General features: G+C 47.2%; 1 protein-coding gene and 1 non-coding gene across 3 annotated transcripts; both read left to right on the forward strand.

The window, feature by feature from the left end:
* Positions 1-1630: 1630 nt before the first annotated feature.
* Positions 1631-4666, forward strand: LOC102951013. Of its 2 annotated transcripts, XM_007091054.2 has the most exons (4): positions 1631-1959; positions 2044-2104; positions 2213-2445; positions 2855-4666. In XM_007091054.2, exon 4 carries the CDS (start codon positions 2913-2915, stop codon positions 4491-4493), a length of 1581 nt encoding a protein of 526 aa, XP_007091116.2. In that variant the 5' UTR covers positions 1631-1959; positions 2044-2104; positions 2213-2445; positions 2855-2912; the 3' UTR covers positions 4494-4666. The 2 variants fall into 2 exon arrangements, with proteins under 2 accessions (XP_007091116.2, XP_042830291.1); XM_042974357.1 differs by lacking the exon at positions 2213-2445.
* Positions 4667-13811: 9145 nt separating this feature from the next.
* On the forward strand, positions 13812-13896 carry TRNAL-UAG. The gene has a single exon. It is a non-coding gene; the product is annotated as a tRNA-Leu (tRNA).
* Positions 13897-14232: the final 336 nt, after the last annotated feature.

Genomic DNA, 14232 nt, shown 5'->3' on the forward strand with positions numbered 1-14232 from the left:
GCATGCAGTTGGCTCTACCTCTAACATTTAAGCTTATAGTGAATTACAAATGACCTGTTTTGCGTAAGCCTGTGTGGGTCTTTTCATTTACTTATTTTTGGTCACTTGTAATGAAAGAATCCTAAATGATATCAAAGGAGGGATAGGTTCCAGCCTATCAAAGGAGGGACACCAGACATTTCCATGACCCATGTAATGTGGACTCTCATGAAATATGCAAATGAAACGGGCATCCAACAGTTGTCCCTCTTTATCTGAAAAGCTGGAAAGAAAGTGGTACCATGCAGCAGGATGGTACGGGAATCAAGAGTTGCTATCCAAAAGCCAGAGAGGTTTATTGCCAACAAAGGGGGCAAAGAACGTGAAGGTCTCAATAACCTGGAGAAAGGATAAATAATTAGGTTGGTTTTGGATAAACTAGCAGAATCCCCACATGAGAAACTGCATTCGCTCTCTACGAGAGCCAGCCAAAAGAACACCTATAAATATGTGAGTAGAGGCTTGGAAACAAGCAGAAACTCAAATGAAGGTCGTCACCTCAGAGAACCCAGAATGAAATGTGACTGTAACTAAGGAACATGACGTCCAAGTATATATTCTGCTGCACTCAGCCCCTGCTTGGCACATAGCAGTGTCGTTAAATGTGTGTTGAGTTAGAGTGGATCTGTATGAACACAAGGGTCCACACACCAGAGGGACATCTAAGGAGTCTCAAATAGGCAGTCATCATCCACATGAAGTCCAGGGGACAGGACATCTCACATAGATAGAAACATAATTAGGAACATGCATATGGATATGGTTAGAGACAATAGGGAATGAGACCGACATCCACCACTGGACTACAGACCTACTCACAGTGCGGGGACCTGACCTTGGACTCTTCTGCGTTGAACAAGGTAAATTTCACCTACTGTGGCCTCTTGGCAGCCAGCCAGCTGGCTTTCATCTAGCGATAACCTCTGCATTTGTCATGAGCTAAGCTAGCTTTAGCACCGCAGCTATGTTAACCTATGTACCAAGTGGTGAAAAAGCTAACCATTGCATCAGGGAAGATGTTTAAAAGGCAGAAACCGTGCTAGCTAGTCAGTGCATGCGATTTTCTGCTCTGTGATTCCTCTTCCTACAGTCTTACATTGGGAGCCATTGAAAGACGATTAGGTGAGACTATCACCCATGCAGAAAGAGTTCTAGGCCCCTTGTGGCCCCCTAGAGTAGGTCCAGAGGGCCCTTCCCCCACCTCCACTGGGCACACCGCATTCACAGAGACACTGCTGCGTCTCCCGTTCTAGATAAAAACACGTCCCAGATAAAAGCAAAACAAAAACAAGCTTTCCATTTGTAAACCTACTTGGTCAATGCCAGGGCTTGCTTTGCTGTTTTGTGTGGTTACACTTTCTTATCAAAGGAAAACACAGGGGCTCCATTGAGCTCTGTGTGTTCGTCATAACTACAGAAAGGGAGTTTGATCCCTCCTTCATTTATTTTATTATTATTTTTTTTGATAAAAAGGCCAACAAAAAAAGTTTGCTCGGAGAGAAAGGATATTATGTAAATAATTAGCCCATTCCAAGATTCTGTTGCACATATATATAGTGCAGTAGAGAGCTGAAGGAAAGGAGGAGAATTTGCAAGACGACGGGACAGTTTATGAATCTGAGAAACAGGCATTGTCTCTGGAGTCCTGCTTATCTAGAATTTGTGAAGAATAGGTTGGAATGAGGCCTTCAGCCCAGATCTGGATGTTCACCCTACGAAGAATCAGAAACCAGTAAAGGAAGCCTAAATGCTAATGCCATGCTGAGCTGAACAGAATCTCTTCACCCATTTATGAAGAGGCTGTGTTACCAAGTTGTGTAGACACTCAGGGTCTTTGGCATGTGCACCAATTCTTCTACATGGGACCAAAAAGAGAAAGCTTGAGAAGAAACTCTGACAAAGTGTTTCTAGGATAGTCAGGTAAGAGTCTGCTCAGACAGGCCCCTCTGCGGGAACCTGGGCAGGCTGACTTTGTTGATGCTTTTTTCTCCTCTGATTTTATAGGCTCAGCCACTGCTTTCTCACCTATGGTTTGGTCTCCCAAGACTGTCTGAGGCATCAAAAGGTAACCATGCTGAAGTCTATACCTGACCATTAACCCATGTCTCTGTACCTCTTTCTTGGGTGCAAATGGGAATGTTCCTGCAAATATCTTCCGTTGTTGTTTCTCCAGTGTTGTCCTCTGCTTTCAAAGAAGACAGTGCTGATGTTGAAGGCTGGTAAAGACCAAAAGTTGTGTCATCCATCAGCATTTTGAGGGCATCCAGAGTTGCTGGTAGATATACCACACAAGCAGTCATAGATCTGGCCCTGCATTGATGAGCCAGCCTCCAATGAGAACAGCTGTCTGACACCTTCAACTAGTCCACAGCCTCCCCAACCTGCTGTGTTCCGAAATCGTTTCAGGTATCCCTGGGGCCTAGTGTTGCTTTCAGCCCTCAGAAATGATGCTTGATACCCTCCTTCAAGAAGGGGCTTGTTGAGGGGCGCCTGGGTGGCTCAGTCAGTTAAACGTCCTACTCTTGATTTGGCTCAGCTCATGATCTCACGGTTCGTGCGTTCGACCTCTGCATCGGGCTGTGTGCTGACAGTGCGGAGCCCGCTTGGGATTCTCTCTCTCTCCCTCTCTGTCCTTCCCTTTCACTCAATCTCTGTCTCTCAAAAATAAATAAGTAAACATTTTTAAAAAGAAGAAGAAGAAGAAGAAGAAGAAGAAGAAGAAGAAGAAGAAGAAGAAGAAGAAGAAGGGGCTTTTTGCTAGCCTTGACTAAACTCACATTTGCCTCTTGGGTTACTTCTGCTCTCTCTGCTCCAGGATAACGCTTTACCTGACCCGGTAACAGAAGCACAGAAAAATCAGAGGGGGCAGAAACATGGAAAAAGACATTCTAACTTACATGGAGCCTCCGATGACCCAGGCATGCGACACGGACCCGGCCACGGTGGCAGCACCTGCAAGAGCCCCGCCTGGGCTTCAGACTCCGCTTGAAGGTGCTGTGTCCGCCGCAAGTAGTGGGGTACATGTGGGACAGGAAAGCATGGAGCCAGGAGAGTACGATGAGGTGGAAAAAATGTCTGTTCTTAGTTTGGGGCCGAGCGCTGAGGCTGATGCCCCACACGCAGGCGAGGTTCCGGGTCACGCTGCGTTGCAGGGGACCAGCAGCCAGGGCAACACAGGGAAGAAAACCAGCCGGAAAAGGAGGAATAGAAAGGAAAACAAGGTTGTATATCTCCCCTGGCCTCTGACGCTACAGACCCGGGCGTCTTCTGCAGCCCCAGTTCTGGGCCAGACTTGTGTCACAGGGGCTCTGCCGATTGCTGATACTGGAGTCGGCGCGGTGTATGAAAACAGGGAGGAAAGGGAGTGGGATGACAAGGAGAAGGTACCCATTGCCACCTGGCCTGAGAAGGCACATGCTGGTGCCCCACTGCCAGCAGAAAGTACAGCTCAGGCCTCTCTTGAGGAGGCGTCAGTGGCAGCCAATGAGGAGATAAAAGGAGACCAGACAGGCAGCCATAAAGGGAGAAATAAAAAGAACAAAAAGGTCATGGCCAGTCCTTGGCCTCTGACAGTACAGGCTTGGGTGTCGTTCACAGGCCCAGGCCAGATGCAGATGGCTACAGCAGGGGCATCGTCATTTGCTAGTGATGGTGTCAACGCGGGGCCTAAAAGCAAGGGTCAGAAGGGTGAGGCAAATAAAACGTCAGCCGGCACTCCGTACCAGAGTGCACAGGACGGTGCCCCTGGCTCGGCTGAGGGTCTGGGGCAGGCCTCGTGGGAGGGGGCGTCCCCCCCTGCTGACAGCCCAGAAAATGAGGAGAAGAGAACCGCCTATAAAAGAAGGAATAGAAAGGAGAGAAGCGTCTCGGCTGGTCCTTGGCCTCTGACAGTACAAGCCTGGGTATCATTTGCAACAGCAGACCAGGTGCAGACTCGACCCCAGGGCGAGTCTTCTGTTGCAAGTATGGGGGTTAATGTGGGGCCAAGGAACTGGCCCCAAACAGAGTATAGTGAGGAGGGAGCACAGGCCGCTCTTCCTTGGCCTGAGAGGGTCCAGGCTGGTGCCCCCTTCCCGGCAACAGCCCCGGGACAGGTTTTACTGCAGGGGCATCCTTCCCAAGACCTACATTCCAAGGTGAGACAAATGTGTTGGAGACCCCAAGGGAGAGAGGGGGAACTGGTTCCGAGCAATCCAGAGCAAGTTCGGGAACCCTGTCAGGGGTGTAGAAGAACCGAGAGACACCTGAGGGACCAGGACTTCTGGGAATGCACGGTGATGAATTTTGCTAGGCAGGTGGATTGTTGCTATTGTGGGGAGCTCTGCTCACAACAGCGGATGGAGGCTTTGACCCTGACCAAAGCCCACACCCACATCAGCACTTCAGTGATGGGACCAGAGAGGGAGAGGGCTAAATCTCAGGCAGTCTGGATGGAGAAATGGGGAGGTTTTTAAGACGCAGAGGAGAAAAGAAAGAGACCTAAAGAGTATTTTGGGTCCTGGAAGTGCCACCGTCTGTATCTGTTGGGAAGGAGGTGTTTAAATGCCACTCTGAATAGGGGGCGCCTGGGTGGCTCAGTCTGTTAAACGTCCAACTCTTGATTTTGGTTCAAGTCCTGATCCCTCCGTTCATGGGATCAAGCCCCGCTTCAGGCTCTGCTTGGGATTCTTTCTCTCTCTGCCCCTCTGCTCACTCCCACTCTCTCTCTCTCATAAATGAATGAATGAATGAATGAATGAATAAATAAATAAATAAATATTTAAATGCTACTTTGAGGAAAGGGAGGCTCAGTACCCAATTGGCAAATTTCCCTGTTACATGGTAACATCACCAAGTACTCTCTGCAAGGGTGATTTTGCTCCAAAAATAAGTTTTGGGTTTGTGGAGAATTGGCGCATACATGTAACACTTAAGAAAAGCAAAAATGCTTTTTTCCCTCTGTTCTTTCCCCTAACATTTTCAGCATTGTTGAGAAAGGTGAGTTACCTATAGCTGATAAGCCGTATTAGAGTTTTAGAGTGTCAACCAGTGATAGAATGTGTATTGGATCCTGAGCATACCTCTCTTGACTGGAAAGTGTTATTGTGTATATTGCATATTAGATTGTAAACTGACTTGATGATTGCATTTTGCTCTAAGACTGGCCAATTTACACTTGCTCAGAGCACAGGCTCTAGAGCCACAATGCCTGCGATCTAAGCCCAGCTTGGGACTCACTCTTCTCTTCTGGGCCCCAGTCTATCACCTGGGGGTAATAATAGCACCTGCCTCATATATTGTGTGATTAAATGAGTTAATACATATGAAGCATGTAGACTAGTACGTGGCATATAATAAGCCCTCAGACACTAACACCTATCATTGCTTTTAACTTTCAACAGTAAATGTCATGGAAGGGTCTAGCACCGTGGTACTATGTGCATTAAAAGTTACGCAAATGGCAGTGCCTACGTGAGGCAGGAGACGATGCCTCCGTTTACAATTACGGTAACAAAGATTCTTCAAGCCAAGGGGAAAGACGCTACTCAAGGGGGAAAAGCAGGCAATAAAATGGTAGCTATCGTTCTGAGGTGCACGATCTCAACCATGTCAGGACAAGGTAGCACAATAAAGGCTGGGGGAGAATACGTTCCTGTGCTAATATCCCTTACTGCTGGATGGGGGGATCGTGCCCGGCTGATGCGTTTCTGCTTCCTAGTTCTCTTGTGTAACGTCCAAATGTCTGCGTCACCGTGGCATCAGCAGACAATCAGCATTCATCAAGGAGGGTGACAAGGACAAGGACGGGGAGCCCTCCTGCCAGTGGACTTGTTGGAAGGAGTCGCCCAACGTGGAGGGTGCTCAGGGGACGGGACCCTCCCCAGGGAGGACTCCCCAGCCTGCAGCTGCGGAAAGAGAGGTCCAGGCACCTTTGGCTGGCGCTGGACAGGACGCACACAGCTCTGCCCACCGGCAAGGAAGGGAGGGACTTCCCTTGCCTGATTTTGCTCTGACTCAGTGGTTGCTCCCACCTGCCACCTGTGTTGAAATCTTCCCTGGAAGCTTGGCTGGACAAGGAGGCTGGGCATAAAAAAAAAAATTTAAAAAGTAAACTTTTGTATTGGCCTTTCGTATGGCGTGGCTTTGGGGGCGATTTAGTTAAAATGGTGTCCTGATGCGTGCCCTGGCAACACTGAAGGGGTAGATATTCGTGGGGGGCTCTGATAGGGTCCACGTGCCCCCTTTTATGTGTCCTGGATGCTCTAGCAGGGCCTTTGGGCACTTTTGGAGAAGCATCTTTGTGAAGGGGCAGGAGGGATTTTTCTGATATCCACTCATCCTCCTGCCCCGAGGGGTCCAGCTCCACCCTGATCTCGCTTGAAGGGGACAATTGTACCCCCTAGTTGGCTACATGACTTGCTGTTAAACCCAGAGGCTTAACCAGAACAGGGACTGGGTATATATATGAGTCAGGGCCACATAGCCTCACTACCCCTCTCTCTAACCTCAGGGAGGGGCTCTCTGATATGAATCAAGGTTAGAATATGGGAGATGAAAGAACAGGAACAAAGGAGTCCGTGATTTCTTTCTGCCAGGTGAGTCCTCTCCTCTGCTTCTTCCACATCACTAAAGCCAGGGCAGGAGAGCTAAGCAGGGCAAGGGGACGAGCAGGGGAAAGGGAATAAGAAGTTGGTTGCCCTGTTCTTGGGTTGGCCCAAGTTTAAAGCTAGAAGAGAGGGTAAAGGGGGTCTGAGTTACCTTCACTGTCCAGCTCAGCTTACCAGGGTAAGAGAGTCAAAATAGATGTGAGGCGGAAACACCTATAACTGTGAATAAAGATTGCATTTGCCTGACATATTTCCTGTGTCACGTTTGTCTTGATAAACTTCAAGTACAAGAGCACACAACTGACAAGAGTCTTGGTATGGTGTTGCGGAGGGAACCCAGGCATCTGAGAAGCACAGCTGGTCTTGTGGCTGTCCTTTATGCTACCATGAGCATGGCTGGCACCTAACAAAAAGTGGCAGCCGGGAGAAAGAGGGGTGGCCCAACCAGACCCCAGAGAACTGTTCTGTTACAAGGGCAATGGAGTCGCTCACCATGGGATAAGCCTTTTTTTAATGTTCATTTATTTTTGAGAGATGGGAGGAGCAGAGGGAGAGAGGGAGACACAGAGTGTGAGGCAGGTTCCAGACTCTGAGCAGTCAGCACTGAGCCTGATGCAGGCTCGAACCCATGAGCTGTGAGATCATGACCTGAGCCCAAGACCGATGCTCAACTGACTGAGTCACCCAGGTGCCCTGTGAGCTAAGCCTTTTAAGCTGAGCTTTCTAGGCACAGCAACTTATTTCTGCCTGTTTCCAAACCAGATACTTCTGCCTGCCTTTCTTCCCTAAGAGGACTTTGCATTTCCAGCCCTGTCTCCCACGGCTGCCTCCCGGGGGCCCCAACAGGAGCCATCCACTTCAACCAATCTGCTCATGTTAGTGCCGCCCAAATACTCTATGAACATCCCAACCTGCAGGTTTTTCTCAAATCGTCCCCTACGCCTGGCCTGCCTTTCTCTCCCGGGACACCATTCGCACCCCATTCCCGACCGCAAAGCCCCACCAGGCCTCCTCTCAGCCCAGTGATGCATTTTCGTGGCTTCATCCGGGGCTTTATTTTTTCACCTGAACCAAAGCTGATAACTCTGTTGCTTCAGGGACTCAGTGAAGTTTTGTTGTCAAAAGTATTCCTGCAAAAAAAATAAAAAATAAAAAAATAAAAAAATAAATTAAAAATTAATTAAAAAAAATTAAAAAAAATTAAAATTAAAAAAAAATTAAAATTAAAATTAAAATTAAAAAAAAATTTAAAAAAATTAAAAAAAAAAAAGTATTCCTGCAGGACATATATTGTTCTAAAACTCAGGCAGCCACTTGGGGGTCACTTCCTGTATACATGAAGTGGGCTGGGTTCCCAAGGGACTATGCTTTAATCTCACAGCTAGGTAACGAAATTGCTGGATATCATTCATTTCCCATAAAATAAACGAGTTCCCAGGGGGTGGAGGTGGGGGAGCCCTGAAAACACAATGCCTCTTTCATAGGATTTGCCTTAGCCAACAGTCCTGAAGTTCTCACAGTTTATACAGTCCTTAGCTCCCAAGAAGTTCATAGTGCTCTTTGATATCAAAACATGCTGTCCTGGGACCCAGCCTGGCTGGCTCAGTTGGTAGAGCATGCGACTCTTGACCTCGGGATCGTGAGATTGAGCCCCATGTTGGGTGGAGAGATTAGTTAAATAAAATAAAGTGAAATAAAATATTTTTTTAAAAACACGCTGTCCTTAATATATGACCATGACATCATTGAACCGTTAGCAGTAGGGTGGCTTTTGAAGTTGTTTTGTCACCACGGATGAGGCTACCCTCAATCTTGAAGTCTCTTATTCCTTATGACCAAGGGCAGCCATTTTCCAGCCAGGGTCCGGCCTTGGAAAGGAGCCTAGCTAACTGACGCGCTAAGTCCCCTACCCTGTCCGCGAGCTCTAACCACCTCAGCTGAAGAACAGCCCTGAAAGAAGAACCCAGAAGAACAGAAGAGTTCTGAAGAACTCAGAGTCCCAGAAGACTGAAGAACCTCGGTTTCACCCGTGAAACAAAACTAACAATAGTACCCATCTCTTAAGATCGTTGTGAGGATTAAAAGAGAGAATACGTGTCAAGTGTGTGGAGTAATACCTGGCATGTATTGAAATATTCATCTTGGCTACGACGATTGCTCATCTCCAGGGAAGAAACCCAGAGCGTAAGTATTCTGCCGTGCAGGATTTGGTTTGCCCTATAACCTGGTGCCAAGCACTTCCCCATCTGCATTTGGTTATCAGACTACACTCCTTGACAGTCAGGCAATGCCCACCCCCCACCCCACCTATCCTAACGTTACCCAAGGGCTTTTGGGGGATCAGACCCTGCCATGGGTGCTGCAAAGAGACATCAAAAAAATATTTTCTCTTCCTTCAGTGAGCTCAACAGCTACCTTGGGAAATGGGCCCAAAAGAAGGCACAGTGAGCACAGCCCAAACCCACTGGGCCTATGCACAGGCAGGCCCAGCCCCAGAACGTGTTTTTAACCCAAAGATAAGAAAGCCACAATAAAAGACCAGGGAGTTATCTTAGATATTTCTGGTTTTTTTAAAACATGAGGGGTTTGGTTTGTTAACCACATCTGTTATTTACCCAAAATTATGCTGGATACTGTGAGAATACCCCTACGCTTATTTATCCGCCTACCTACCTACCTACCTATTTCTCATTTCAGCAGGGGGCTGGGCCCTTGAAGAGGTTCCTATCTAGCAAAAGTCTTCAAACAATTTTTTTTAATTTATTTATTTATTTATTTATTTATTTATTTATTTATTTATTTTGAGAGAGAGAGAACATGCATGCACTGTCACACACACGAGAGTGGGAGAGGGGCAGAGAGAGAGGGAGAGAGAGAGAGAGAGAGAGAGAGAATCCAAGCAGGTGCTATGCTGTCACCCGAGACGGGGCTCAAACCCACAAACTGTGAGATCATGACCTGAGCCGAAATCAAGAGTCAGACGCTCAACCGACTGAGCCACCCAGGTGCCCCTTCAAACAATTTTTTCTAATGTAACCAAAGGACAAAACATCGTATGACTCCACTTATATGAGACACCTAGAACAGTTAAATTTATAGAAACAGAAAGTAAAATCATGGCTACCAGACACTGGGAAAGGGGCATGGAGAGTTATTGTTTAATGGATACAGAATTTAAATTTGGGATAACGTAAAAGTTCTGGAACTACACAGTGGCAACAGTTGAACAACAACATGAATGTACTTACTGCTACAGAACTCTACACCTAAAAATGGCTAATATGGTACATTTTATGACAGGGAATGCAAGGCTACAAAGACAAACAAAAAAAGCCTTACACGCTAATTTCCAAAACTGTGCTGAAATTCATTTCTGGCCATAAGGAATTCGGAAGAAGGAAAGCTCAAGGAAGGGTAGAGCAGCTCCAGAAAGTGTTACAGAAGAGCCAAGATATGAGCCAGACTTAGATGAAAGGGTACAATTTGGAAAAGCAATGAAGAGAGAATTGCTGGAGCAGAGGTACCCAGAGACAGCAATGAGTCCTAACAGTGAGCACAGTAGCCCCACAGAGAAAGGCCTATGCGCTTAAGAGAGCAGGGGGGGGGGGAGTGGTGCCTGGGTGGCTCAGTCAGTTAAGTGTCTGACTTCAGCTCAGGTCACGATCTCGCAGCTCATGGGTTTGAGCCCTGCACCGGGCTACCTGCTGTCCGTGAAGAGTTCACCTCTCTCCTCCCCTCCCTCCCTCTATCCCCCCCACCCACCTCTGTCTCTCAAAAAAAAAAAAATTAAAAAATGTAAAAAAAGAGAGAGCAGTAGGAACCATGGCTGCTTGAGTAGGGTGGGGGCCTGACCACAGAAGGACTTGAACAGCAGGCAGACATTTCAGTTGGAAGCTTTGGGCACTAGAGATTCATTATAGTATTATACAACTTCATTTTGTACTTCCGAAATCTGAGCAATGTTTGCAGTCTAGTTACTTATAATAAACCTGGTTTCAGAAATATACTGTAATTATGTAAGATGTCACCATTGAGGGGAATCTGGAGGATGTGTACAAGGTACCTCCCGGCCCTATTTCTCAAACATCTTGGGAGTCTGTAATTATTTCAAAACCAAAGCTTAGAAAATGAATACTTGAAAGATCGATCTGTCATGTGTGTGCATGATGGAGACAGGATGAAAGGAGACCAAATGGAGACAGGATGAGAAGTTGTTCTGAGCATGTATCTCTTCACCTAAACATGGTTCACTCAGAAAAGAGGTTGGCCCTGGGTAAATGAAACTCTCATTCGTGTGGTTCAGTCAAGGAGAAAAACCTGAATTTATTGCACCTGAGAGCCAAATGCTATGTTTTGCTGGATGACGATGTTTGGTCTTGTAAGTTTGGAGTTAAGAGTGATTTTGGGGTTCCTGGGTGGCTCGGTTGGTTAAGCGTCCGACTTCAGCTCGGGTCATGATCTCGTGGTTTGTGAGTTCGAGCCCCGCATTGGTCTCTATGCTGACAGCTCAGGGCCTGGAGCCTGCTTCAGATTCTCTGTGTGTGTCTCTGTCCCTCCCCTGCTCGCTCTCTGTCTCTCTGTCTCTCTTAAAAACAAACATTTTAAAAAAGTGATTTTCTAGTCAGTCATCTAGAAGTGAGTCAGGCTGTGACATGGTGAACAGCAATCTGTTTATAAAAAGGCTATCGGGGTCCCCAGCTGGCTTAGTCGGTAGAGCGTGTGACTCTTGATCTCAGGGTTGTAAGTTAGGACCTCACACTGGGTGTAGAGATTACTTACGAAAAAAAGACTATGAATCATTCAGATGTTGGACCACCAAACTGGAGCTTGTTCTCTAGGAAAACACAATGGAAATACCTCTAAACACCTGTAGCCCACAGAGAAGGTACTGGGCTTCATATATTCTTCTGCGGCAAGTGAGTGGGCATGTGGCTGTACAACATGCCCGTTGAGTGACAGTGACTCCAAAGACCATCAGCCAAACATTATCTGCTTGCCCAACCAAGCCCGCTTGGTATCTAAAATCTACAAAAGAAAAAGCTGGTCAGCATTTGAAGAGGAAGCAGAAATGACTACCTCAAGATATGTCACTTTAGCATGAGGACTGTTTTGAGCTAAAGGCAATCAAAACCCTGTGGATTCAGGAAAAGCTCTTTACCTCCTGCCCAATTGCCTATATTTTTCTTGGAAAGGGTACTTGTAGCCAGGGGTGAGCAATTACCAGAGATACCTTTTTTACCTAAGAATCTTATGTGCATGCCAGGTGTGAGAAGTAAGGCAGATGATACATTTTCAGAAATACCAAATAAAAGCTGTGCGGTCTAGTTAACAGTAGGTTTACAACCTATTGGAAATATATATGAACCCTCCCCCCATAATGGAGTCCCAAACCCTTGGACACTTCACTTCCTGGTTCTTCTTCCCCTCTTCGTTTTGCGGGCTTATTCTCCCGGGATTTGCAAGCAGCATGTGCCGAAGAAGAAAGGAGGGACCGAAAGTTTCTGCATCACTTCAGGGAATGTACATTTGTTCCAATCAGACTACTTTTTGCCTTACATGGGTATAGACGACTTCCGGGTAAGGCTGTAACCTCTGTGGTACTCAGCCAATGAGGAATCAGGGGAGGGACTTCATGCTAGGAGATAAATTGCCTGCTGTAACTGCCATGAGTGTGCCTGTCCATCAGACACCTGCTCTTGCAAGAATATTGATTAAAGCCTCACTTCACTGTGCTCCAAGTCTCCATGTCCCTCCTTTGATTGGGTCAGTGGACTTATTTCTCCCACCAGGGCAAACTCCATTTTGAAACATCCCCTCTTGCCTTCCTGTGAGTAGCCTTCCTCCCCTTGGCATCCCCAGACCTCTACCCTTTTCCTCAGCTCAGGATATTTTAGGGCTCCCATACACACACAATTAAATTTGGTTTTCTCCAGTTAATCCGTCTTAAGTCAATTTCATTATTAGACCAGTCAAACAACCTAGAAGGGAAGGAAGGGACATTTCTCTGCCCCTCCACATTTCTTTTCAGAAAGCGGATGTTGGTTGGGTGGGCAGGAGGTGAAGAGACAGGAGCTGGAGGGCATCCTTCTAGATCCTCTCTATTGATAGGTGGCTAGCCCATCCTCCCAGCTGACTGGGACCTTGGAGGAGCCACTGGGAGTAAATCCCACCAGCTGGCTTCAGCTGGCCGCCTGGATACAAAGCAAAAGTGGAGTGGGAAGGTGACCAGAAGGAACTAGTAGCTCTTTTCCCCATTTCATCCTCCACTTGCCCTTTTATGCAGTCTATGCCCTGTATCCCATTCGGTGTGTTGCTTCAGCCTTTCTTGGGGATGGGGCTCCTACTGCCGCTTGAATTTGTTTTCCATCTTGCACAGCAGCTGGCTTCCTTAAGTCTTCTGAGGTAGCTCAATTATCTTGATTGTTTCAGTTTGGGCTACAGAACTGAACCAGCCAGCCATGAATACACAGAGGATTTATCACTTAATAGCTGAACCGCTTGGGTCATTAAGGAGTAGGACAGAAACAGCGCAGGGATTGTTAACCTTGCAGAAAATGTAACATGGAGATGGGAGACAGCCGTTTGCTTCCTGTTGTACTTTTTAAGGCTCCCCTCTGTGAAAGGACAGCTTGTGTTTTGCCTTTGTGGCCTTGGGGGTCGGAAGCGTAGTTTGGGGCTTCCGCATGTCAGGGTGAAGGGAAAACAGACGGGACAGTTTGGGACTTCTGGGAGCAAGCTGTGTACTTTGGGCTTTGCATATGCCTTCAGACTGCTTCCTGCAAGGCCTGCTCTGGAGGTATTTGCATGATTTCCTGGGCAGATATTTGCATTGACCTGGGTAGGTAGCTCAGTTCTGATCCTTCCCTCTGCTCCTGTGTGGCTCCAGGGAGAGGACAGAATGAGTTTGCCAAAGGGACTCAAAAGCTGAATGTCTTCCTTCATCGTGCCCAAAACTCCATTGTTGGGACACCTGGGTGGCTCAGTCGGTTAAGTGCCTGACTCTTGGTTTCAGCTCAGGTCATGATCTCATGATTCATGGGTTCAAGCCCTGCATTGGGCTCTGCGCTGGCAGTGCAGAGCCTGGTTGGGATTCTCTGTCTCCCTCTCTCTCTGCCTCTTCCCTAGTCACACTGTCTCTGTGTCTCTCAAAATAAATAAATGAACTTAAAAAAAAACTCCAGGGGCGCCTGGGTGGCTCAGTCGGTTAAGCGTCTGACTTAGGCTCAGGTCATGATCTCGCGGTTTGTGGGTTCAAGCCCCACGTCAGGCTCTGTGCTGACAGCTCGGTGCTTTGGATTCTGTGTCTCTTTCTATCTCTGTCCTTCCCCTGCTTGTGCTCTGTCTCTCTCTATCAAAAATAAATAAATGTAAATTTAAAAAAAAATTAAAAAAAAAAACTCCATTATACCCATTCCAGTGGTAACTGATGAGGATCCTTGACCTTGACCTCTAATCAGTGTTCCTGCAGAGCAGAACATTTACCCCAAAGTCAGACTATACACCAGGCCTCCTCAAAAGCCCTCCTCATTCTGAAACTGTACTGGAGTTGGGGTGAGAAAGAGGGATGTTCAAAGTAGGGGAACTCCTTGAGCACGTCCTAGCAGTT

Source organism: Panthera tigris, chromosome X, assembly GCF_018350195.1.
Source record: "Panthera tigris isolate Pti1 chromosome X, P.tigris_Pti1_mat1.1, whole genome shotgun sequence".
In the NCBI taxonomy this organism is placed as follows: Eukaryota; Metazoa; Chordata; class Mammalia; order Carnivora; family Felidae; genus Panthera; species Panthera tigris.